At 44.7% G+C, this 26,884-nt stretch overlaps 2 protein-coding genes across 4 annotated transcripts in view; one reads left to right on the top strand and one right to left on the bottom strand.

The window, feature by feature from the left end:
- Positions 1-25,135, bottom strand: PHF24 (PHD finger protein 24). 3 transcript variants are annotated; one of them, XM_086683417.1, is made up of 8 exons: positions 24,952-25,135; positions 10,713-11,094; positions 9,890-10,075; positions 6,440-6,518; positions 5,920-6,125; positions 5,412-5,572; positions 4,802-4,897; positions 1-4,481 (listed from the first exon to the last, which is right to left on the bottom strand). In XM_086683417.1, exons 2-8 carry the CDS (start codon positions 11,088-11,090, stop codon positions 4,385-4,387), a joined length of 1,203 nt encoding a protein of 400 aa, XP_086539543.1. In that variant the 5' UTR covers positions 11,091-11,094; positions 24,952-25,135; the 3' UTR covers positions 1-4,384. The 3 variants fall into 3 exon arrangements, with proteins under 3 accessions (XP_086539543.1, XP_025770414.1, XP_086539544.1); XM_025914629.2 differs by lacking the exon at positions 24,952-25,135 and adding an exon at positions 24,269-24,397; XM_086683418.1 differs by lacking the exon at positions 24,952-25,135 and having other exon boundaries at positions 9,890-10,010; positions 10,713-10,952.
- Positions 24,595-26,884, top strand: part of SPATA31F3 (SPATA31 subfamily F member 3) — a 99,496-nt gene continuing 97,206 nt past the window's right edge. The window contains exon 1 of the mRNA XM_086683423.1: positions 24,595-24,841. The gene's annotated coding sequence lies outside the window, so the exon portion shown is untranslated. The remainder of the gene's footprint in view (positions 24,842-26,884) is intronic.

Here is a 26,884-nt window from a genome sequence, read left to right as displayed (position 1 = left end):
TAGCATCACAATCTCTTTATTATGATTTTCACTGTGCCCAGCCTCTGGGAGCATCAGCTCCTTCAGGAGTGAAGGCTGAGCCATAGGGAGGAGCATGCAGCTGTAGTGATGGGAAAGACAGGGCTTGGGGATGTTCCCCTCAGCTTACTGTCAAGTTGCCTTCCTCAGAAAAGAACATAGGAAGGGCACAAGGGGCTAGAGGGCATTGGACCCCACAGTTGCTTGACTGTTCTGAGCCCCCCCTCACAATCCTGTGTTTGGCTGGCAGATAGAGCATAGGCCATCTCTTAAAGAAGGCTAAGCTTGAAAGCCTTTGTTTCACATGGATATGGGAAGGCCTTGCTGCTTATACCTTGATGTTCTCATCTATGGTCATGCCAACACATGCTATCCAAACTAGAATGTGATTGGGCTTCTTAGTCACTGGCCCAGACAGATGTGACACCCTGTCCACAATCTTGGTCATCAGGACATGTGGCTCAGAGGGAAGGTTTTCCTTAGTGTTAGTTGGGTCTAGTGGAATTCTGTCACCTGTTTATTTTCTTTCCTTTCAAGGTTGCCAAAAGCAGTGGCAGCAGGAAAGCAACAGCAGGGGAAATGCCCAGTCCTACCCCATTCCAGGACTGAGCTATAGGGAACAGGCATGATACATTAATATTTTCCATTCTCCAGCCAGGAGATCTCTATTCTCTGAGCTGTAGCCAGGAGCCCAGAGGGAGATCCTGGGCATATTCAAACTAAGTGGCATGGAGAAAGTAGCAATTTTATTCTACTGTAAATTGAGGAGTAAAAAGGGTTATGGTTACAGGTGCTACAGGATGTTGTCCTGACATCCAGTTGGTCTGCCTTTTAGTGCCAAGTATATTCCTGCCTTTACTCTGCTAGTTTGAAGGGGTCATGCTTGTAGGATCACTAGAGTCTGCTACCAGTCCTGCCTGGAGGTTATTCTTGGCTCTGCGGTGGTCATGGCTAGCCTGGGCCCCTGCCAGACAGCTTATGCCTCTTGGCTTTAGGGCTTCCTTGCACCACTCTTACTGAAGCCATGAAACCTGCAATGATTGAGGTTGTGCTTCAGACTAAGAGGCCTAGGCACAATTCTGGACTCACTCCCCAGTGAGGTGCCCTCTTCCCAGGGAGTTTGATCCTGTGCCTCCCATGTTAGTAATAGGAATGCTGAAACTCCCAGATCTGGCCACTCAAACAAAGCCAGGGTGACATCCCATAGGGAGCACCAGGGCCAAAAAGGCCAGTGTCTGCGCTATAGGCCCAGTCACTTGGACTGAAGGTGGGAAGAGGCAATGTGCTCATGGCTCTGGCTGTTCTCAAAGGAAGAAAAGCACTTGGGAGTGGGCCAGTACCTGGGAGCAAAGGAACTGCTCCATCTCTGGGATCCAAAGGGGCCTTTACTCAAAGCACAGAGCCTACCATTGTTGCAGAAGTCTTGTCTCAGGAGAGGAAGCCACAGAGCAGACCTGGAGAGATTATGTGGCCATAGCTACTGCCTCAGCTTACCCTCTGTCCCTGCAGCTCCACTGTGTCATTCATATGCCCCTTTCTTTAAATCTGAGCATAAGGAAAAGGAGTGTTTGGTGAAAAATAGGCCTAGGGCAAGTAGTCTTCAGAGGAGCATAAACATAATCTTAACCTCCATTGGTAGTGGGTGGAGCAGGTGGTGCTTGTAAAAAGCACTGAGCTCAATTTGGGGCAGCCAGGAAGAAATGACTGGAAGGAACATTTTCTCAAACCCTTAGAGTCAGACACTAATTTTTGTACTTGGCAGAATTTCAGATAGTCACAGTGATGGAAAGGCTTGAGGAAAAGGAAAGGGAATCGGTTTCACTAGGTTTATGAAAGTTTGAACACCTTCATATATATTGCATAGGAGCTCCATGGATTGGGACACTGGAAAGGGTCATCCCAGACAGGGGGGTTGGGATGGGCCTTCTGCAACTCTGGTCTTGGGGAACAAAGGAACCTCTTCATTAGTAAAAAGCTACATGCCTAATGGAGAGGAGGCTAGTTATTCCTCCATGTTTTGCTTCTTAGGACTCTTGTGGACTGGGAACTCTATGCTGGGGTCCTCTGGGCCCTCTATAGCATGCACCTACCAAGAAAACTTGCTGTCTTGGAACATGGAGAGAGATAGTCCCAAATGGGCCTGATCCTACTGTGGAAGAAATTCAGGGCCTGCTTTGCTAGGCCCTGGGATGTACCTGGCCTGATCTGACCATGGTCTTTCACCACTCACCCACAGAAAGCTAGAAGCTGCAGTTCCACAGAGGTAGGCATCACCTTGTCTGTGAAGGATCAGGGAACAAGAAGATATATTTCCAGTCTCTATAACTGATGCTGAGGCAGGAGAAAAAGGCGGTTCAACTCTCAAAGCCCAGAGCTTGTCTCTACTCAAAATTCCCTGTCTGTAATCCAGCAGCCCAAGGCCATTGGCATACAAGGTGATTTACCAGCAAGCAAGAGTCCCTGTGCTGAATGTGTTTTAATCTTCTCAGTGTAAAACCCCAGGTCTGGCTGCTTCAGAGGCAGTCCTTGGACCCAAGGGTCCTGTGCTTTTGCTTTTTATTTTTTCTGGCTAAACTAAATAATGGCCCCTCCTAACTGATCAATCTTGGGAGTATGCCTAAGAAGTATTTACAAAAAGTTGTGGGTTTTAAAATGTTCAGAGCCATATACATGAATCCAAATTGATCTTCTGTCTCCTTCATTTCAGTACTGAATTATCCAACCCTTGAAGTTTCTCACCCTGATTCTGGGTCAGGCAGTTTCTACAGGAGAGCATATAGTACTCTTACCATGACCCTGGCTGCAGCTCCCCACTTTCCTCTGAGCATCTCCACACTGAGCTGTATGCTACTTCTTCTGTAAGCACCCAATTTAGTACAAGTGCCTTGAGCAATGGAGATATGTTAGCTTCTACATGATCAAGCCAACCCCCTCTCTAGTATTCAAATTTGGCTAAACCTAAGTTGTCAGGCTGGAAACAGAACCTGGACTCCAGGGCCAGGGCTGACCCACAACATGCAGTGACTTGAGAACTTAATGAGAACTTAGTAAGGACAGCTGGGGCTCAGACATGTAGGGAGAAGCAGCAACTCAGGCCCTATCTCAGTGATGGGGAGAAGAATGAATCTTCTTCTGTGAGGCCTTGCTCAGACTTTCTCTGATCAAGAGCTGAGATGCAAATCTTCTTCTTAGCTCCAGCTTCTTACCCTCATAGTCAGGGTGGTTGAAAGGAGTCCTCACTGAGGGCTTCTGTGGAACTGCTCTTTCTTGGGCTTTGGGAGAGGCTGGCTCTTGTTCTTTATGCAATAGCACACTTTTTTTTTCCAGGTCTACAGGTGAGTTGAGGTGGAAAGATGGAAAAGCACAAGGCTTCTCTTTTCTTTTTCCATCCAGACCTTGTCCTCACTGGAGATCAAGCTTCGGGTCTCTGTGGTAGCCAACTTGGATGAGGCCTCTAATACAGAGGCCTGTGGTTCTTGCCATCATACTTGTTCTATTCAGGCCCCCTGGGCTCTAGGCCATGTGTTCCCATCTGCAAAGCAGGGGCCAGGGTGGCTCATCTTGGTTTTTAACTGTTCTAAAGACTTTTGGACTTGAAAGATGTGGTGAGAGGTTCCTAGAATTCTGGGTTCTTGGGAAGGGCTGCCTTCCCCTCTTCTAATTAGGACTCCACAGACTAGTTACCTTCTCCTCTAGAAATTAGAATTTAAATAAATAAAGGGCTGAAGTGCCAGTGGTGGTTTTCAATAATTTTGTCACCCCAACATACCTGAGGGACATAGCACACACCTACCAGAACAGTGGCTCACCACAGAAGGGATTTTCATTTGGGGAAGAGGGAACCTGTCAGCATCTCTAGGACAACACGTGAGTCTGATGTGCCCTATTATCAAGAATCACTTGGCCAGAGACTTGTCTATAGGAAATCAGAACCGGCCAATAGAAGGAGTAAACAGAGACCCCCCACCCCCCAATCTATAACCAGGAGCTTCACAAAGGAATTTTGATCCTTTTTCAATGAAGAAGAACCAGGTCTCTGAAGGCATGGACAGCTAGGCATGGGTATATGTGTGTGTATGCACATATGTGTGCAGTGGCAGGTCCAGTCTGTGATGTGAGGGTAGGGGGGTGGGTCCAGGAGCGGATACTGCCACAGCTCCCAGGGCTTTTCCTGGTGGCAATGCATTTACTGCCTCTGTTGTGAGGGGAAGAGTGATTTCAGTTCCATAAAGCTTAGTGGCAAATTGAGATGCTGGCAGTGCTCCATCCCCGTAAGTCTCAGGCAGAGGATGGTGGGGGGAAGGGGGAAAGGGCAAAAGGAAAGGAGGGAGAGAACATCACTGTCCCCCAGCTTCTCTGCTCCATGCTATCCTGGGGGTTTCAGATGAATTGCTGCACTGTTGGGGCGAGCGGCCAAGATGTAGACAACATTTTCCTGCAGGAAGGTAGGCCAATCCACAAATCTGGAGTGGGAGCAAAGAACAGGTTTGTGAGATTGGCTGTAGAGCCTGAAGGCTCATGAGACCTGGTCCCAGTGGCAGTACAGCTTGAGCTGAGCAAAACTCAGAGAAGCCCTGGCTTTTGGCTGACATAGGTATGACTGGCTGTGCTTCCAAGTTGACAGACCAGCCAACTGATCCTATATATCTGTGGTCAAATGTATATTCTTGGAGCCTGGTTTCTGGGATAGGCACTTGCTGTTTTGGGGTGGCAGTTAGTAATGCCCACTTATGTGTGTTAAAGGGTAGGGGTACAGACAGCCCCTTAAGGAGGTTCTACTCACCTGGACTCCTGTTCTGTTGGCAGCAGAGCCTTGTCCTGACTCTTGCTGCTGCTGCTGGCTGGGCTACTATCTGCTATGGGACCCACATGGCTGATACTGTTGGACACAATGATATGTGGTTAGCAGTGGGAAAGTGAAAGGTCTGGCTCCTCCCAAACTCTGGTGAACCCATCCATGGCTCTGGACATGCATGTCCAGGCTTTTCTAATGTTTATTTAGTTTTGAAAGAGAGAGAGACAGAGAGAGACAGACAGACAGCATGAATGGGGGAGGGGCAGAGAGAGGGAGACCACAGAATCTGAAGCAGGCTCCAGGCTCTGAGCTGTCAGCACAGAGTTGGACGTGGGGCTTGAACTCACAAACAGTGAGATCATGACCTAAGCCCAAGTCGGATGCTTGAGCCCCCAGGCTTTTCTGATATGGGGCCACAGTTTGGAGGAGGGGATGCCCTATGCCTTGGCCCAACAGGAGTCACTGTCTAATGCACAGGAGGATCCTCTCCTATCCGTTGACAGAAGAAACAGAGAGGTACCTTTTATGCCAAGGGCCATTTGGCATGGAAAAAGGATAAGGGCATGTGAGTGGGGGCAGGGATTGGCAGGGAGCAAACCTGACACTGCAGGATGGAGCCTCTGCAAGGCGTTTGCAGAACCAAGAATGCTGGGCTCCGCGGCATTCTGCCTCACTGATAGTGTTCCCACTGCCCCGTGCCAGGAAGATGGCCCGGGCTCGCTCCCGCTCCTTGACTGTCAGAAGCCTTAACAGAGAGTTCTGGGGAAGAAGACACAAGTTAAGATCTTGGGAGCTGAAAATATTTTGTAAAATGTCAAGCCATAGAGAATCCTACCTCCATTACCACCTTGGCAGCCTCCCTTTGAAGCTGCCCAGAGGCTTTCTGGTAGCATTAACATTTGCAGTTGGGTTCAATGCAAATCAATCTTCCTTGGGCAGTTTCCCCAGCTTAGGCACTGGACCACCTGTTACTGGGTAGAAGGTGAGCCCTTTCCTGGTACTGGTCCCTGCTAAGACAGTACCTAGTGCTCCCCCAACCTACCTGGCATGCTTCCCAGGTCTCTGTCACCCAGTATCCCATCGACATTCACCCCAGCTGCCCTCACCTGGGGACGCAATTGCTGCAGAAGCAGGAGGGACTCATGGGACAAGAAGTCAGGCCACTCTATGTGTCCTCGATGTTCAGGGTCCAGGGCTGCAAACTGGCGGGCTGCCTGCTCTTCTTGCTCCTCGCTTAGAGCCCTGTCACTGTCCCCCCGCTTTGCTGCTTGGTGGCGGTAGCGCAGGAAGTCCTCCAGTGTCAGGGAGCAATCTGTGGGAGGCACCCCATGCTAGCCATGCCCACCCTTTCCTCAGCCTCTGGGGCATCTGCATTCACCCCTAGGCTACCCTCCAGAGCCCCTACATCCATAGCTTTTGTGGAGTCTTTTTCTCCCATAGCCAGGATAACTGAGGCTGTGGTGGGTGGGGGGAATGGGTAGGTGTGTGGGTGCCCCTGCTGGCCAACAGGGACCTATTTACCCCTACCCTCCAAATTCCAGAATACTCCTTTTATGGTTCATCCTAGAAAGTATGGAGGAAAAATGTGCCAGCCCCTCTGCATCTGACAGCCCTGTGCAGCCTTACCAGGGATGACTTTACACTGCTGAAAGGTCTCTGTGAGGCTGTACATTTCCTCCTCAGTTAGCAGCAAGTTGAGGTTGTCCTGAAAAAAGAGAAGAGCTGAGTCAGTGGCCATATAGACCAGCAAGAAAGAAAAGCCAAGGATCAAGAAGGATGGAAATGGTATTTCAATTTGAAGGCAATTCTGGGATCATCTAATCCCAGCCTCTAATCAGAATCAAGGAGACTGAGTTTCTAGAAAGGGGAAAGGACTTGCTCAGAGTTGACCAACTCTGTGGCAGAATCTTCCCCAGAAGCCTGGTATCCTGATTCTAGACCTGAGTCCCTTTTACGAAGACAGGAGTTTAAAAATTATTCTGAGATACCCTAGGGATTCCTTGGAAGTGCCTTAGGAAGCTGCTTCAAGGGAAAAGGGGACTAGTAAGTGGGCAAGGTTGTGAATCCCCAACTCCATCAACCGCAGCAGCTCCATCTTTATTCATTTTATGTACCTGGCTTCTGTGTTAGACTGTGCTCAAAGAGGATTTCAGTTAAAAAAGAAGTTTAATTCTAACTGATCCTAGTAGGCTGTATTACTTTAAATAATACATAATGGTTTTAAAAGAGATGACATAATGACAAAGTCCCTAAAACCAAATGAGTTTTTTTTGTGGTGCCATAGAAGCTTTAATTCTAAAACAGCACTGATATGTTATTTTGTTAACACTTATATACAGTTTTATAGTCTTTAAATTATCAAAGATTCTCTATAGTAGGTTATTTCTCTCCTAAAATGCCAGCAAAGAACAGGAACAGACATATCATGAGTATTCATTTGTGGATTTCATAAAGAACTCAAACAATTCTTTCAATAAATGTGGTGTAACACTGTGAGATGTTCAGTGGGGCAGGAGTGTAGGGTGTGTGTGTATGTGTGTGTGTGTGTGTGTGTGTGTGTGTGTGTGTGTGTGTAAGGAAAATAAAGAGGAATGATAAAAGATGAGGGACAGGTAGGCCAAAGCCTGACTGTGAAGTGCCTCAAATGCCCTTTATTTAAGGGCCTCAAATTCCCTTTATTTCTGAGCCTTTATTCAAATGAGCCTTTATTTTGGGGCAAAGAGGAGTCACCAAATGTTTTTTTTTTTTTAATGTTCATTTACTTTTTAGAGAGAAAGAGACAGAGAACAAGCAGGGAAGGGGCAGAGATAGGGGGACACAGGATCCAAAGTAGGCTCTGCACTGATAGCCGAGAGCCTGATGTGGGGCTTGAACTCACAAACCATGAGATAATGACTGATCTGAAGTCGGACACCTAACCGACTGAGCCACCCAGGGGCCCCACCAAATGGTTTTTAAGGGCAGAGTGCCATGGTCAACTCTTTGCTGTATGGAGAATGAATTAGAGGGGCAAAGTCTAGATGCACAGAGAAGTTAGTTGGCTGTCACTATAGTGCAGGTAAAAAAAAGATGAGTGGCTAAACTAAGACTTGAGCATGGAGAAGAGAGGAGAGATTGGAGGTATTAGAAGACAGAATCACTTACTGGATGTGAAGGATGAAAGAGAGAAATGAGTTGGTGTTGGTACCTGGGGAGTGGTGGTGGTGGTATTACTATTGACAGAGGCAATAAATGGATGGAGAACAGGTTTTGGGGAAAAGGGGAGTTCGTTTTGGGGCATGCTGAATGTGAAGTACCTGTGAGGCAACAAGATGGATGTAAATCCAAGAGATAAGAAATTCAGGTCTGGACACACAGGTTTGGGAATCATTAGTGTTTAGACAGTAGCTGTAGCCACTGAAGTGGATGAAGTAACCCAGGCAGAGAGTGTGTACAATGAGAAAAGATAAATGTAACAAGAGAACCCCAAGAAAGCATTTAGGACTACAGCAAGAAAATAACTAAAGTCATTCAGAATGGTCAGAGAAGATAGGAAGAGTATCAGTAGAGGATACGAGAAGCCAAGAAAAGAGAGTTGCACAATGTAGAAGGTTATATTAACAGTGGTTATACAAATATGATAGGACTTTACTGATTTTCTATTTTCTCTAGTTTCCATATTTTACATAATAACTCTCACAAATACTCAAATCCCTCCAAAAGAGAAGAGGCAATAAGGAAGTGCTACATACCCCAGAGAGGTCAAGTAAGAAGATACCTGAGAAAAAGTCACTAGACTTGACAATTAGGTCACTGGTGACTTAAGAAAGAAACAATTCAGCAGAATGATGGATGCAGAAGCTGAATTATAGGTGGGTGAGTAGCCACAAGGAGCTAATGGAGTCTTTTCAAGAAGCCTGGCTATGAAGGGAAGGAAATAAAGGGGAAGAGCTTGGAAGAAGCCTTTGTAAAAAGTCTGGAAAGTGTTAGTAATGATGGTAGGACCATGACAGAAAGCCAAGAAGGGGGCCATATATTCTGGGGTGGGGGTTAGGACAGAGACACCTTCAACCTGGTCCCACATCAGAATACTGCAGAGCAGAGTTGCTGGGAGTGAAAAGGCTGGTGTTTGGAGGGGTGGTGACTAGAGAAGATGGTGTGTAGAGCAGGGTCTACCATGACATACTTCAGCTGGGGAAAAGATGTGTAAGTGGCTGGAAATAACTGTCCTATACTTCAATTTTGCTTTATTCTAGGCAGTAGGAAGAAGAGGGGGGATCTGCTGATGCTCCTTATTTTGAAATCCGTGAATAATGAAGACACCTGCAGGATAACAGATCAATAAAGCAAGAGTTAAACTCTATTCAGATGTGCTGAGAAATGGATATGAATCTGGCTTTTGTCTTTTTAAAAGTTAGAAGGCATTTATATAGAATTTGCAAAGTTCTGAATCAATAGACCGTTGTTATTTAATTTACATAATGATCACATTAGAGATAAAGAACAAATGCTCCTAAGAATTAGGTGGTAGACCAAATGACAATCTTAGGACTAAGAAGTAAGTGTTCCTATGTTAGAGCCTACACCTATTGGAGGCAAGCTGGTTAGGATTTCAGGTTGGTTTTTCAGATGAGTACAATGAATGACAACCACAGACTTAGAGAGAAAGCAATGTTCCAAACAAAAGACTTTTTAGTAATTAAGCCTCATCCTACCCATTGATTCTTTTAGCTCAGTGGTTCTCAACTGGGGATAAGTTTTCTCCCCTAGGACACATTTGGGAGTATTTGGAAACATTTTTGGTTGTTACAACTGGGGTTGGGTGCCACTGACATCTAATGGGGGTAGAGGCCAGGGATGCTGCTAAATATTCTACAATGTATACACTCCCCACAACAAAAAATTATGTCCAAAAATGTCATAATGCTGAGGTAGAGAAAGCCTGTCCTCAAGAGAAAGCTTGAGGATCCATGTGTCTACTATTGGAAACCTCTTTAGGTCACTGCCTAGAAACCAGTGTTCCAAGACTGGGTCTCTAGTAAAAGTGCCAAGTTCCCTGCAGTGAGGCAGCCTACTGTCCCTGTAGTCCAGGCTCACACAGTAGTGGCAGCTCCAGCCGGTTTCTGTGTGGGCTGTCTCGGTCACCTCCGCTGCACTATCTCCTTGGATGTAGCCCATGCGGCGCAGGCAGCCATCATGGAAAACCCTGGTGCAGATCCTGCATGGGAAGAGGCTCTCAGCTGTCCAGACCTCACAGACATCACACATCTCATCATTGACAACCTGAGGAAAGGAATAAATAGGGAGTGTATTCATTCCAGTGTAGGCAGCAAGATCCTATGACCACCAAACACAGAGCTACCTACACGGGGCTGAGTGTCCCTAGAGAAGTCCAGAGAAACAGCTCCAACTGAAGGCAGTGTTGAGGTGATGGAGCTTTCTCTTGGAGAGACAAGAATCAGTAAGCTTTTCCATATGCTCAGGCTTCTGTGATCATGTTTCTGAAGAGGGATGCTACTAGGATTTTTGGGGAAAAAATCTGTTCTGAAAGACTGTCCCAAGCATTGCAGGACACTTAGCATCCCTGGTTTTTTTGGCATCAAAAACCAGTAGCAATTCCCACTGTGACCTTCTTGAATGCCCACAAATTTCTAAATGCCTCCTACAGGGAATACTACTATCCCTGCTATCGTGTCATTCCTTATCACCACTGCCTCATGTCTCTCACAAAACCAATCCAGGATGTAACATTTTTATTCTTGTAGAAGAAATTCTTTAAGATTGTTCTGGACTCAACTGCACCTTTCTGGAGTTCTTTTGTTTTTGAGTCTCATTTAAACTATACTCAGGCCGTCCTATCCTGCTCTCTGATCCTCAGAAAGTCTAAGACTTGAGGATTGTGCCTTAACTGGATACTCACATGTTCTCTGGGCTCCAAGCAGATATCAGGAGGCTTGTCATCATCCAGCTTCCGGGTAGGGCGGATGAACGCAGGGGGTGTGAAACGATTAGTCCTGTCAAACTCCTCAGGCTCCACTCCACGCCCATCTCGGAGCCTCTCCCAGGCTGCACGGTTGACACTGCTCTCTTCTTGGAGCACTGGAGTGCTTGCCTCTGCTTCTTTCTCCTCCTGTACCTCCTGGACAGAGCCCTCTACGGTGCCACGGCGGGACCCTGGAAGCTCACCGGTGCGTCGGATGGAAGGCCTGTCCCGTAGCCCATCCTTGAAGGCAGACACAGCCAAGCTCACCTTCTGCACCTGCTCCACTGTCTGCCGCTTGGACATCAACACCCCCATGGCTCTGTGGACCAAAAGCAGAGGGGCCCAGACTCAACCAATGGCCATGTTGGGCCAATCAGTTTCAACCATTCACCTAAATGGCAAGATTTTCTGGAGCTTAGTGGCATGGTGAGGTGGAGAGAACACTTGTTAAGGAGTCAAAAGACTCTGCTATTTTTAACTAGCTCTGTGAGTTTGTTTTTCTCGTTTATAAAAATGGAAGCTATCTGCCCAGTGCACTTCACAGGGCTGTCATGAGGATAACATTAAAAAATGAGCTTAAAAAGTGCTTAGTAGACTGGGAAGTATTCTACAAATGTGAAATTGTATCTCTGTCTTTCTTGGTGTCCCAAAGCCAATTAGGTCTAGGGGTCCCACGCCTTTGTTGAGAAAGTTAGAAACTTCAGAGCCCAAGTCTTTCCTCTGCCCCATGAGACGACCCAAGGCTTAAAGCAAGACTGCAGCAATACATTTCAGACTTCTGACAAGAAACACTCCTCCAATAAGTGCTGTGCACAGTGCATCCAGGGATAATCCACATAAAATGCTCATTTTTTTCAGTCACAGTGAATGATCTCCTATTTTTAGGGGACTCCTAATTAGATAGGAAACTCTACCACCCGATCCGTATGGTTAAGGTCACAAACAATCCTTTGCCCCCTCTAACTGGTAGCTATGCTTCTTTGTGGGTGTGTTTCTCTTTCATAGACAACCTGACCATTACAAGTGCTAAGGTGCTGCTCACATTTTTAAAACTTCACTGTTTTTTTTTTTAATTTAATGTTTATTTATTTTTGAAAGAGAGACAGAGCACGAGTGGGGGAGGGGCAGAAAGAAAAGGAGACACAGAATCTGAAGCAGGGTCCAGGCTCCAAGCTGTTAGGACAGAGCCCAATGCGGGGCTCGAACCCACAAACCACGAGATCTAAGCCCATCAGACACTTAGAACCTATTTGAACCGATCGGTTTGAACCGATTGAGCCACCCAGGCACCCCACTAGTGTTATTTTTTTTAATGAACTGTTCAATAACACCTTTACAGATTAAGAAGTAACATTATCCCTGCTCTTCCTTTGCAGTACCAGGGTACAGCACTGTTAAGTGAGGGCATGACATGGCACATTGCAAAGCTGGTTTGCTATTTCCTAGCCTGAAAGGTCTTAGTGGAATTCAGCTGGGGAATGCTTCTTCTAAGTAAAGTGAAGAAGAGAGTCCATTTTAGCCTTTTTCTCAATCCATAATAATCAAGGCTTATTGAACAGCACAATGTACAAAGCACTAACTACTCATCATAAGACATAGAAGACAGGAGAACAGTCTCACCACGAAAGCTACTTAATATCAGAACTCAAAGAAGAGTGAGACAAAGTACTGGAAATGCCTAAAGGGAGGTTAAGACTACACTACTGGGAGTCAAAGTGGACCCTGAAGAACGGGTAGGAAGCTATTTTCAGTTTGTGTGGGTGAAGAGGTGGCAAAGGGTAGGAGGAAAGGTTAGGGCCAATTAGAAGGCTACTATAATAGTCCAGGCAAGATGTAGAGGATTTAAACTGAAATGATGACAGCAAGAATAATGCTGACGGAGTCTATTTGATACCCTGGAAACAAAATTAGAGAAATTGGTAACTGACTAGATAAAGGGTAAAGGGAGAGAGGACAGTTTTATGTTCATTTATTTCCCAGCTTTATTGAGATATCATTGACATACAACACGATATAAATTTAAAGTGTACAACGTGATGATTTGATACTTATATATCGCAAAAATGTTTACAATAAGGCTAGTTAACACATCCTTTACCTCACATAATTACCATTTTGTCATTCTTATATTAAGAACATTATAGCTCTACTCTTGTAGCATCTTTCAAATATACAAAATAGTATTAACTATGGTCACCTTGCTGTACCTGAGATCCCCAGAACTTACTTATTTTATAACTGAACGTTTGTACCCTTTGACCAGTGTTTCCCCATTTCCCCCTATTCTCAGCCTTTGGCAACCATAATTGTACTCTGTTTCTATGAGTTCAATATTTTTAAAGTTTTATTTATTTATTTTGGGGGGGCAGAGAGGGAAGGAGAGGGGCAGAGAGAGAGAGAGAGAGGGAGAGAGAGAGAATCTCAAGCAGGCTCTGTACTGTTAGCATGGAGCCTGATGTGGGGTTTGAACTCATGAACCTCAATATCATGACCTAAGCTGAAATCAAGAGTCAGATGCTTAGATGGCAAACAGACACATGAAAAGATGCTCAACATTGCTCATCATCAGGGAAATGCAAATCAAAACCACATTGGGATACCACCTCACACTGGTCAGAGTGGCTAAAATTAACAACTTGGGAAACAACAGATGTTGGCGAGGATGTAGAGAAAGGGGAACCCTCTTGACTGCTGGTGGGAATGCAAACTGGTGCAGCCACTCTGGAAAACAGTATAGAGGTTCCTCAAAAAATTAAAAATAGAATTACCCTAAGATCCAGCAATTGCACTACTAGGAATTTATCCAAAGGATATAGGAATGTTGATTCAAAGGGACACATGCACCTGAATGTTTATAGAGGCACTATCAACAATAGCCAAATTATGGAAAGAGCTCAAATATCCATCAACTGAATGGATAAAGAAGATGTGGTATACATATACAATGGAATACTACTTGGTGATGAAAAAGAATGAAATCTTTGCAACGACATGGATGGAACTAGAGGGTATTATCCTAAAGGAAATAAGTCTGTCAGAGAAAGACAGATATCATATGATTTCACTCATATGTGAAATTTGAGAAACACAATAGATGAACATAGGGGAATGGAAGGAAAAATAAGATACAAACAGAGAGGGAGGCAAACCATAAGAGATTCTTAAATATAGAGAACTGAGGGTTGATGGGGGTGGGCGGTTGGGGGGACAGGGAAAATGGGTGATGGGCTTGAGGAGGGCACTTGTTGGGATGAGCACTGGGTGTTGTATGTAAGTGATTAGTTATGGAAAACTACTGAAGTAGACCATACTGTATGTTAGCTAAGTTGGCAAAAAAAAAAAAAAAAAAAAAAAAAAAAAGAGTTGGATGCTTAACCAACTGTACTCAGGTGCCCTGAGTTCAAGGAATTCAGTGTTTTTAGATTCCCTGTATGTGAAATCATACAGTATTTTATTCAGCTTTTCTCTGACTGATTTACTGAGAGGGCAGGAGGGTTTGTTTGTTTTTCTGTTTTTGTTTTTTACTGACAGGGCAGTTTGAAATCAACTAACTAGTGGAATTTAAGAAACAAAATAACTTGTTCTAGTTCTGGATCTGCTGTGATCCAGGACACCTTCCTTTACTGCCTTGGGCTTTAGATCTCTGTTAATGATCATGTTTGGATTATGTAGTCTTAAACATTTATAATGTTTATGTTCTTTTATCATATTCTTTTACAAGTAACCCAAACAGGTATCTAGTCTGGGTGGGCCTAGGAGTAGAGAGGAGAATGTGTGTATGTTAGTGCTTTTGCTGAGGCTATGGATCCAGAGTATTCTTGAAGAGGCTGGGTCTATGGTCTCCAGACACTGTTCACATGCCTCAAGAGCACCAGCTGTGCTATGGATAGGTAGGAAGCAAGTCTCCCACTTAGAGCAAGAGGTACAGACACACCACACCAAGAGGAAGAATGTAAAACTGACACACAACCCTTTACTGCAGACCTTCTTCACAATCAATTATTTCCAAGGCTACCGGGTTTTCCTCAGAAAACTTTCATGGTATGTTTTTCAAAAGTTTTGACTGTGACCCATAGTAAGAAATATAGTTTATGATGTGACTCTGTAGACATATGGTTATAAACATGTATTCATAAATCTAGAACTGAACCTGTAGTTTTGTGAAACAATCCTACTTATACTACATGTGATGCCCCCTGATATTTTCTATCCTTTCTATCCTATTTCATTAAAACAATCCTGATAGTGACTCTCCCAAATGATTTCATGACTTCGCAATGAGTCTGGACCTGCGATTTGAAAAATACAGCCTTTGAATAATTTTACATTTTTGATTAGAGAACCACATTTTTGTCTTTTGATTTAAAGATGGTTACTTCTAAAAGACAAGGACAACATTGTGGAGTAGTAAGCTTTCCCCGTGACTGCTGTGGTACAAGAACAGAATTCTCAAGCTTGTTGTAAGAGTCTGTGGTTCTAGGGGGTGCCTGGCTGGCTCAGTTGGTGGAGCATGCAACTCTTGATCTCGGGGTTGTTTGAGCCCCACATTGGGTGTGGAGCCTATTTAAAAAAAAGTCTGTGGTTCTAAAACTGATGGTTGCCAGAGGGAAGGTGGATGAGGAAATGGGCAAAATAGGTGATGGGGATTAAAGAGTGCACATGTCATGATGGGCACTGGGTGATGCATGGAATTGTTAAATCACTATATTGTTCACCTGAAACTAATATAATACTATGTTAAGTATACTAGAATTAAAATAAATGATATAAAAGAGTCTGTGGTTCTAACAGAGATGGACAGCTACTAACATATCTTTGACTGAAGAAGACCCTACTGAGAGGCTGATCATCTTTGACTTGTGCATAAAGGTAAAAGAATATTTACCGGCTAATTTTTTACAATTATAAAAAGGTGGAAATAATGTCAATAGGAGGATTATTAAAAAACCTGTGATATATTCATGCCATAAATAAAGAGAAAAAACTGATTTAATCCAATAGGAACACAAAGATCAGAGCAATGATTCTCACTGGCTGGATCCTGGGGGCAGGTGGGGGATATATATTTGAACTCCAAGAGGAAAGAAGATAGAAGAAGTGAATAAATTATAATACATATTTATATCTGTAAAGCAAATATTAAAGTCATCACTTTTTTTTTTTTGTAAAATAGACTACAAAACAGCAGAGCTTGACAGTGTCCTCTTGGTTCTTCAGGAGATACAAAAAGTACTATTGGGGGCAGCCTCCTTCCAGAAGTTGTATTATAAATTTTAGGGATTAGTTACAAGACATTTAAGTTTCTTAGCAAGAAAGTATAGGTTGAAACAAAGTTGAGAAATGCTTATTTGGAGACCTAAAATAACTATACGAAAGTCATTTTTTTAAGAATGATTCATTGGAGGAAAATCAATGGTATGTATTTGGTTCCCACTGGCTTTTTCAGATAATGCAGTAAGAGTTCTCAACAAAGGCCAGACAATGAAGAGGGTTGCTCTATAAGTGAACTGACTCATTAATAGTGTATCAGCAAATTAACCACAGGCATCTCCCAACACGTTGTAGTCCTGCTACAACCCATTATTCTCTGTAAGGATAACAAGAATCACTATTAAGCTATCTCAACTGTTAATGATGTCACTGCAGTGGTTTGGGGAGTTTATCTTTAAAGGAACTTCAATGAAGACTGAAGATGACATCCACCAGCAAAACAAACATAAAAACAAATTAAAAACCACTTTCCATCCCTGACCACAGGATCCTGGAGTACTTCTATTGCTTTTACCTGAGATGGTTCAGTTTTCTAGGCCACTTTATGTCCATAAGGGCGGAAAATGTAGAGCAGAACCATTAAAAAGAAACCGCCAAAATCCAAACAAGGCCCAAAGTCATTTTGAATAAACATGACTTTGATTTTAAGAGTAAACTGTGAGGACACAATAGAAGTAGGCTTCAAAGAGTGAGGTTTAAACCCTTAATGCTTAACAGAGAGGACCAAACCTGTATACAAAAGACACCTTGATTAAAAGCAAGTGTGTTGAAATATCCATGATGTGCACCTGGGTGTTTGAGAAATTAACAAAATCAGCTCTAATTTCTAGAGAAACAAGTGGTAGTGATTAGTGATGGGTAAAAACAAATGCCTGCTGAGAAAAACCTGGCCCTTCCTGTGCTGGAAGAAGTCCTAGGAAGAAGAGTGAGTTAAAAGGAAATCAAGTTGTAAAGATTCCGCAAATGGTAACTAATGATTACTTCTTTGGCTGATGGGTGGAATTGGGTTTTCCACCTCCTTAACAAAGATGAAAGAAAAATAAAAAGACATTGTCTCAAGAATGATGTTACTGCCAGAGAATTTGTGGTATCTAAGGAAGGCTTGGAAAATAACCTCAGAGGGCAGGAGCAGGGGGGTGGTGAACAACAGGGACAAGAAGGTAGAATAGAGCTGTTTGGCTATATTATCTGGAGGAAATGAAAACAGATGACAAAACCAAAATCCTTCTTTGGGTAAGAGAAGTTGGTCTAGATGTATTTGTCAGGCAGTAAGACATATGTGAGGAGCTTGGTGTGTGTACAAGACACACCCATTCTCTGCAGAGCACATGCTTAGAACACAGTGATAATATTTATAAGGGCAAAGTAGTGGGAGTAAGAGGAGGAAGGGTTGCTTCATAGAACGAGCTGGTGGAGAAGTAAGGAAGGGGAAGGCAGCTAGGGAACCTCTTCCCAAGCTCTCTATAAAGATTTGTACCTATGAGAAGACTGGGAAATAGCCCTCCTAACAGGCAGGAGTCTCCTCATTTGGCATGCTAAATGTAAGGTACATTTACTGTACTTGCTTTCATCGGATTCTTTTTTTATTTTTATGAAAAAATTTTTAATGTTTATTATTTTTGAGAGAGGGAAAGAGAGAGAGCACGCACGCAGGGGAGGGGCAGAGAGAGAGGGAGACACAGAATTGGAAGCAGGCTCCAGGATGTGAGCTGTCAGCACAAAGCCCCGATGCAGGGCTCGAACTCACAGACCATGAGATCATGACCTGAGCTGAAGTCGGCCGCTTAACCCACTGAGCCACCCAGGGGCCCCTGATTCTTTTTTTAAAATTAATTTTGTATCCTGTGACTTTACTGAATTCATTTATCAGTTATTGTAGTTTTTTGGTGGATTCTTCAGGGTTTTCTAAATATAATATCATGTCATGTGCAAATACTGAAACTTTTACTTCTTTACCAATCTGGATGCTTTTTATTTCTTTCATCTGATTCTTGATATAGGGCTGGCAACTGTTTGAAAAAGGCTCAAAAGCATCTAAAAGTGATTGCTTAGAGGTTACGGGGGCTTTCCTAGGTTGCAACAAGGCAAAGAAAACCTCTGAGTGGAGGGACAAAGGAAAATAACCAGAAAGTGGGTTGAACAGGTGGAAAAAGGAATTTCAGGTTTCCAGTGACATCAAAAGAGAAAAAAATTTATATGGTTCCCATGGTCTTCCACAGAGCATGGGTTCTATAAATCTTTGTTAAATAAATGTTGCAGAGATGACTGAACAACATAAGAAGTTTATTTGAGATCATGGTGTCAGTACCCTTTCTCTTCCTCAACATTGTCCAGAGAGACAACTAAATCTTCAGAACTCAGTTCTAAAAACTACAGAGTCATCCGCTCATCTCATCATATCTACTCTGCTTCTCCAGAGGTGGACCCTGAATGGTGGTGGTTCAGGGCTAGCAGGGATGAGAACAAGTAACCATATAGTAGTTATGGGTAATTTCTCTGACCACAGGGAAGAGCTATAGAATTCTGGAATTTAGCCAGTTTGTATAACCACAGTAAGAAAAGAGAGAATATTATCAAGATCAATGGTCTCCTGCATTTATGGTGTGTCCTGTGGCACTGTGGCCTGGCCCACAGGGCTGTTGCCCTAAGGGCACAAGTAGGAAGCTTGAAAATCTATATCTTCCCCACTGGGTTTGGGCTGGAGAAATTTAGCATGTGCAGCATCTGCACATGAGAGTGAAAAATTTCAAGGTGGTTGACAGTTGGTTCCAGGAAGCATGTGCCTAAAAGATTGAGAGCCTCAGGGAAAGTCACATACTTAACGTAGAAGGTAATTAGCCACAAGGGTATGGAAAATCAGCAGAACCAGGGTCTAAAAAATGCAAAATGCACAGCACAGACTCTAAGCTCACTGCAGACATCAACATCAATCTCAAGACTTTAAACAAAAGCCATCAAAGAGTTTTGCTTTAGGAATGCAGTGTCTCATGACAGTGCTCTGGGAGCCTGTTCATAATCAACCATTCCTGTTGACTAGCGGTAATTTACAGATTACTTTTAGTTTTCATATCTGCAGACTCTGAAAGGGTCTACCTGGTACCTCCCTCTCTTCTTTCATTCTATTTATCCAGCACAGCAGCACTGGCTTCAGTCAGTCCAGACAGACATAGTCAGCCTCAACTGCACAGGGCTCCTTTGGGGTTTCCGAGCAGCAGAAGGGCTAAAGAGTGAATAAAAACTGTCTCCCTGAACTCTGCTCAAGAGAGTGATACATGAAGGAGGTCCTGTTTTTAATATTTACTAAAAGCCATCAAAGCTCTAATATACATGAGAACACAATTATGGCATGATCCTTAGCCTCTGGGGGCTTGGGATGAGTCTTCATGAAAAGCTACAGTGCTGGCTTCCCACAGAAGCAGAGCAATAGTTAAGAAATAGCACATCATTAGTGACTGGCTGGTGTGACTGCACTTAGCAAGCAGAGCTTTTCAGCAAGATGGAGAGGCACTCCTGTTCTCTGCTGTAGGCCCCTGAAGCACAGATTCAACCCCATTTAATAAACTTATTACACCTTAATTATATTTACTTGTTTATCGATTCTACAAATATTTGCTGAGTGCAGCCTAGTATGTGTCAGGCACAAATCAGGCACTTAATAACTGTTGGTAGAATGAACAAACGGAATCTCACTCAGCCTGTGAGAATGCAGTGTATATGTGTGTGTAGGGGGCATGAGTGTAGGATTTAAAAAAAAGGTGTTGCTTGAGCTAAATTTTGAAATATGAGTGGGAGTTACCCGAGTGGCTAAGGAAAAAAAAAAAAAGAATTCCAGGAAGAGGTAAAAGCACATGCCAAGGCATGGATTGCTATATGGGGACTCCATCATAGCTCAGGAGGTATGAAGCCAGCTGGTTGCTGGATAGAAATAGGCAAGCAAAACTGCCTTCACATATGAATCAGCCCCACAAAACTTGTTTGAGACAGTATGCTTAAAATATTTGTTTAGAAGGGAATATGTATTTGGATTTCAGGAGGCAAAAAACCCAGATAATTTAATTTTCTGAGGTCAGGTGGTAGGATAGCCCTGCTAAGTTGCAGAACTGACCAGTGAGCATGTTGCTTGGCTTTTGGACCCATCAGGAAACTCTTCTCCATAGCCTAAGAGCTGGTAGGTGGTGACTGTAGTGAATCACTGGCGCTTTCCCTCTGGGAGACCCATAAATTTGATTAGGAGACTCCAAAAAGGAAAAAAAAAAACAAACAGGAAAAAGAGAAAGTGAGCCAGGCACCCCACACACTGTTGCTTTAGTAAGAAGACCCCAGGAAGATGAAACATTCCTCAAAAACAAATAGAATCATGTATGTAAAAGGGCTCTAACTATAACAAGTTATCCAAACATAAGGTATTGTCATTATCATAAGAAGCTAAGAGTGTGGGAAGTTCACTCAAAGCGTATGGGCAAAAGTAATTTGGGGAGGGTAATGTCAGGGGGGTTAACAGTGTAGCTGCCAGAGGAGGCACATAACCTATAGGTACTCTGTAAAGCTATAATTTCCCCTTACTTTTCTTACTCTATAGTAAATGATTAGAGACATGCAGACTGATTCTATGTAACTCCTCAAGGGCAAGCAACTGTCATACATATCTAGCATAGTGCCTGGCAAGTAGGTTGCACTTAGTAAATATATATGAATCTCTGAGGGAATTGGAGAGGGATGTTATAATGGAAAAAGTAATCATGTCTCCATCTATAAACTGACGGTCTTGGTTTCTTGGTCCAAAGCTGGTAAGCAATTCCTGTCAGAACTTGGTCATTAAGACTCAGGGTGGAATGGATAATGATATTCCCATCAGGAATGAATAAATCAATCTGGGAAATGAAGACAGCAGAAACCAAGAGCATTGTTGGAGAAAAGCAGGTGGGACTAGAAGATAAAGATTCTGTAACTAAAGACAAATGAAATTATTTGCATAAATATCCACTTAGGAACAGGTGTACTGGAAAAAATAGAGGGCGTATGGGAAATGGGCTGAGGAAAGTCCCATTCATGTTTGAGGAAAAGGAAGCACTGTCAAAAATATGGCAAATGTAGGAAGAAGAAAACTAAGAACATGATCAGAGAAGATGTGGAAGATTAAAGGCTAAGAATACGATCAGAGAAGATGTGGAAGATTAAAGTCCATAAGTAAAACCCAGGTATATCAGTACATGCACGTGAAGTTCTCTCCCATTTTATTTCCCTTTGGAGAGAGCTTTTTTTTTTTTTAATGAGTAGATTAAGGCCACCAGGTGACATCCTTCACATCCATTCTGGAATGATTTTACTCATGTTGTGTTTAGCGGAGAGTTAGTACTCTTAGGATTTTTGTAATCTTTATGTTTACCCAATGCTGGACATCAGGGAGATGATATTCAAAGTGCAATATTTGGGGAGCACCTGAAGCCACATAGCAATTTTTCCAGGGACATGAGAGGGTGTGATACCAAGAAGAATGTAAGGAAAAAAAACCCAATGACATATTCTGAATTAGAGCAAAGGTCATATTTCCAGATTTGCAGGCTTGCTCCTTTCTCTTCTTCTTCTTCTTCTTTTTTTAAGTGTATTTATTTTGAAAGAGAATGCGGGGAGGGCAGAGAGAGGAAAGAGAATCCCAAGCACCATCAGTGCAGAGCCCAATGAGGGCCTTGAACTCACGAACAATGAGATCATGACCTGGGCCGAAATCAAGAGACAGATGCTTAACTGAATGAGCCACCCAGGTGCCCCTCCTGATTTTCTTTAAAAAAAAAAATGGGGCATCTGGGTGGGTCAGTCAGTTGAGTGTCTGACTTCACCTCAGGTCCTGATTTCACAGTTTATGAGTTCAAGCCCCACATCGGGCTCACTGCTGTCAGCTCTGAGCCGGCTTTGGATCCTCTGTCCCCCTCTCTCTCCCCCTCCCCAGCTTGCACTCTCCCCAAAATAAATAAATATTAAAAAAATACACACACACACACACACACACATAACCCTATTTATTTTGGTGTGTTAAACTGATGAGAGGGGTGTAAACTGAAAGGGGGATTTTAAACACTTTGTAATGGAGAAGTGATGAACCAATGTAAACCTTTGTCAGAATTTACTCCATTGAGGGAGCTGTGCCTGAGGTGCCACACCCATGCATCAGGCAACCACTGAGTTTAAAAAGAAAAGCTAACAATTGGCAAATCAGCTTGTTTTGTTTTCTCACAAGCCTGATCTTTCCTAAGTAACCCCAGGAGCCGAAGACAGCCACTTCTATTAAGGGAGGATGTCACTAGGTTTGGCTATGTGGAAGAAGGATAATAGGGGAACAGGAAAACTTTCAGAATGGTTCTCTGATGAATACATTGCTTACTTCCCTCACTACCCCATTTTTGGACAAGAAACCAGACTCTATCCTTGGTCCCAAATTTGCACCCTTAGGATTCAGGTGGAATGAAAGCACTAACACAGCCAAAGGGGTGAGATGAGGATGCATCACTGTGTTAGGTGCAGACCCTTTGTCCTCCCCAGAAAATGGACTCCCAATAAACCTTGCTTGGCTCTGCACCTTTTCTGCCCTCCTCATCATCATGCAGAAGCACTTTGGTGAAAAAAGTGTCCTGCATGTTATCTGTGGACCAAAGTCTGTTGGTGCATGTAGTCAGAGGGCCACAAAGCCACTATGAATCATGTTTCCTAAAAGTGACCCTGTCTCTCCCACCTCTCCCCCAAGGATTCTGCAAGCTGGGAGGGTAGTCTTAGAACACCATCCTCTGAAGCATTCCTCTTGTTCCCCAGCCAAATCCTATCAAAGACCACACCCAGAGGCTTCTTCCCAGCCTCAATTAAGTCCGGAGACAACCAGAGGCCTCCTTACAGTGGGGTTGCCAGTGAAGGAAGCCACACCCTGAAATCTGGGGAAATCAGTTCCTGCAGCAGTCTCATCCCCAATTAAACACTCCTCATTCACTTATTTAGGCATCACATTTACTGACCATGTACTATTGCATATATATTGCATATACTATTGCATATTTTTTTTTTTACTATTGCATATACCATATACTATGCCTGGTATCTTAATGCAACTTAACAAATATACATTCTTGCCTCTGCCTCTCCTTGACACTTTTTCCCAAATAAATTTCGAAAACCGATCTCAGGATTCCAAGCTTTGTGACCTTGGGCAAATTGCTAAACCTCTCTGAGTCTAAAGTGCCTAACGTTGAAAAGGGGATAATTGCATAATGCTGTTGTAAGGATTATATGAGATGTTAAACACCTCTGGCATTGTACTTGGTATATGGGTGCTCAATAATCCTACATATCTTTTCTTCCTTCCTTCAAAGGACTTTCTCTTCCAGGACCTGCCAGCATCAATTATTCCACCTATCTTACTGCTTGCTTATGGATAGTCAAGCCCAGGGCCCCAAGTCTCCTATCTTAGCTTCAGAGGGCTCACTTGTCCTCCCTTCCCTTATGTCCTTTGCTCTAATAGAAGTTCCTGCCTCCACAAATATCCAGCTTCGAGACAACCTGGGCTACCACGGAAAATACATTTTCTAATGGGGTCGGGGAAGGAATGGACAAAGGCAGCAGCCCCACAGGGCCCCAGCCTCTCGATCACCTTGGAGGGGCACAATTTAGGGCACACTGAGCCCTAAAAAGGTCAAGGCTAAAGTCCTTTGGGCATATGGGAAGTTACTCCTGGCCTAGATCCCGCAGCAGGGTCCTCTCCTTCCAGTCAGAGGTTCATTCCAGGCAGTTCCAGGGCACAGTCTAAGGGATTCCTTTATACAGCGGTCCTCTGTGGGGTCCATCCCCACCGCGCAGGCTCCTGAGGCTCCCCTGTGTTCTCAAACGGTCTTCCACTGAGACACCACCAGAGACCACCCTTGCCCTCCGGTAGTTATACAGAAGGTCTCTGTGGGTAGACAGTGCCTCCACGCTGTGCCTCCCCATGGCAGCAAAGGCAGAGACAGCCCTGGGAGTCTCCGTTCACACAGGGGTCCTCCATGGGGGCGGCTCCCTGCACGCCTCCGGAACTTTCCCAAGGGGCAGAGGCAGGGACACTCGGGGGGTTATCTACTTACACAGGGACTCCCTTAGGGGCGGCTCCCACACAACACCTCAGAGTCCCCGGAGGGTTGTCCGCGGCCCGCAGACCCGTCCCGTAGGGTGCCTGCCGTGTCCCCGCCGCCCCCGCCCCCGCTTACCGGGACCGTCAGGGTGCGGGACGCGGGTCCGGGGCCGGCGGACTCTACACCGCGGACCCCGCGCCGCCCATGGCCACTCGGGAGCCGGCGTGCTGGGGCCGAGCGCCGGGAGCAGGCGGCGCAGGCGGAGCAGCAGGCTGAGGCGGCGGCGGCGGCGGCGGCGGCGCGCGCTCCCCAAGCACACCCACCCTCCCTGTCTCCCGCCCCATGCGCTGCGGCGCGTGCGCCCGCGCCAGAAGACCTCCGCGAGCCGGTGGGCGCGCGTCGCGCTCCGCCCTCCCGCGCCTCGAGGCGCGGCCCTCGCAGCTTAGCTTGGCGACCTCGCGCAGGAATGAGGCGCTGAGGGACCGCAGGAAGGCGGCGCCCGGCTCCGACGACCTGTGGGTCCGGGTGCCAGTGGGCGCCCCCGACCAGCTCCCCGCTCTGCGGCACCGGGTCTTCGGCAGCCGGGCAGCCGACGGCAAGGTCAGTGCCGGCCCGAGGAGGCGTCTCGGAAGGGGGCTCCGCGGCGGCTCGTGGCTCCTGCCCGCCCGCCGAGGCGAAGCGTCCTGCAGCCCGCACCTGCCTGGGGAGGTGAGAATGACTCATCCAAGCGGCCTCGGCCGGGGGCCCTCTCCTCTCTCGCCAAGCCCAGCTGCCCAGTCAGGCCTCCGGGGGGACGACCCGCGCGTTAGGGCACTCACCTTCGCAGTACCCCACTGCGGAGTGTCTAAATGAGCCTTCACAAAGCGCCCTGCTGTCCCCACTCTTCCTGCGTGCTGCTTTCAGAGGTTATTGGTCTTCCATCTCCAGCAGCAGGCAGTACTGTAATGTAACCCACTTTTTGCTGCAGAAGCCTCATCCCTCAGACTATCAGAATAGCCAGCTTGTCAGGAGGCCAGAAGTCCTGAGAGCTATAACACGCATTACACCAAACAAACTGTATACTCTGAAGAGGGCAAGAAAAAGATCAAGTCATAAAGCACTTAGCAACAAATTATAAAGAAATAATTGAAGTTATGCAAATGATATGCCAAAAACCCTCTGTAATTTCATTTACATTTTTAAAAATATACTTATTGTCAAATTGGCTTCCATACAACACCCAGTGCTCATCCCAACATCATTTACATTTTTAACATACCTTCATTTTCTTGTGCATTCAAATACTATCTCAAATACAATTCACATTTTCTGAGCATCTAGTATTTGTCCTACACTGTACTAGGTGCTATAGGGGATTTAAAAAAAAAAAGGGGGGGGGACTCGTTTTGTCCTTAAGATCATGGCACTTACCAAAAGGGAATATAAGGTCGATAAAGTACAATATATTGCTGTCACTTTTAAACAAAGTGTCAGATGCTATTCTAAAAACTTTATATTAAGTCATTAATTTTTATTCCATTCCTTTGAGGGACTGTACGTTGTTTCTGCATTTTGCCGGTGATGAGAATAAGGCACAGAGAAATTAAACAATTTGCCTAAGGTCACATAGCTTATATATAGTGGAGATGAGACTGAAGTCTCTAAATTCTGACTTCAGACCCCAAGTTTCTAACTATTTTACTGTACTGCCAATGAGAAGGGAAAGGATACTAATCATTAATGTATGGAATTCTAAAATTAGTACTTATTTCTGGGGAACCAGTATTCTTTTTTGCTTGTGAAAGTAACACAAAAAAACAAACAGCTTTCCATATAGTCTGGAAGCCCCAAACCTTCTTTAGAATTACATCGTACTAACAGTTTCACATATATGGTTGTCTGAACTGTTTTCAGTAACTTTTATTTCCAGGCTGTTTGACAGGCTTATATGGAAGAAGAGGCTGTAATAATATCACCATAGAAGTGTCTGGTGGTTAATTCCTTCACTCAAAAAAATGTATTTTGTGCTCCTACAGTATGTCGGGCATTGAGCTGAGAACCGGAAGGGGTGCAAATAAGATTAAGACACAGTACGTTCCTTCAAGAAGTTGTAATCTCACAGAGGAAGCAAGCATTGACAGAAAACCATAATATAAAACAGAATGAGTTGTGCTCAGTAGAGGAATGAAATGCAATGGGAGTTCCAAGGAAGAGGGAGACCGATTACTTCATGAAGGGAGGAGCTTGGGTTAGGGAAAACACATGATTGTCATTTATTTTTAAAAGTTTTTATCTATTTTGAAAGAGAGAAAGAGCATGCGAGTGGGGGAGGGGCAGAGAGCGAGGGAGAGAGAGAATCCTAAGCAGGCTCCATGTTGTTAGTGCAGAGCCCGACGCGGGACTCAGTCTCACAAACTGAGATCATGACCTGAGCCGGTATCAAGAGTCGGTCACTTAACCACCCAACTGAGCCACCCAGATACCCCACACGATTGTCATTTAATTTATTGTTGATATTTAAGTATTACAAACAGGATAAAAATTTATCAAATTCCTTTATTTCTTCTTTTAAATGTTTATTTATGGGGGCGCCTGGGTGGCGCAGTCGGTTAAGCGTCCGACTTCAGCCAGGTCACGATCTCGCGGTCCGGGAGTTCGAGCCCCGCGTCGGGCTCTGGGCTGATGGCTCAGAGCCTGGAGCCTGTTTCCGATTCTGTGTCTCCCTCTCTCTCTGCCCCTCCCCCGTTCATGCTCTGTCTCTCTCTGTCCCAA

Source organism: Puma concolor, chromosome D4 (assembly GCF_028749965.1).
Source record: "Puma concolor isolate L17-30 chromosome D4, mPumCon1.1.hap2, whole genome shotgun sequence".
Taxonomy (NCBI): Eukaryota; Metazoa; Chordata; class Mammalia; order Carnivora; family Felidae; genus Puma; species Puma concolor.
This window is presented reverse-complemented; position numbering and strand designations above follow the sequence as displayed.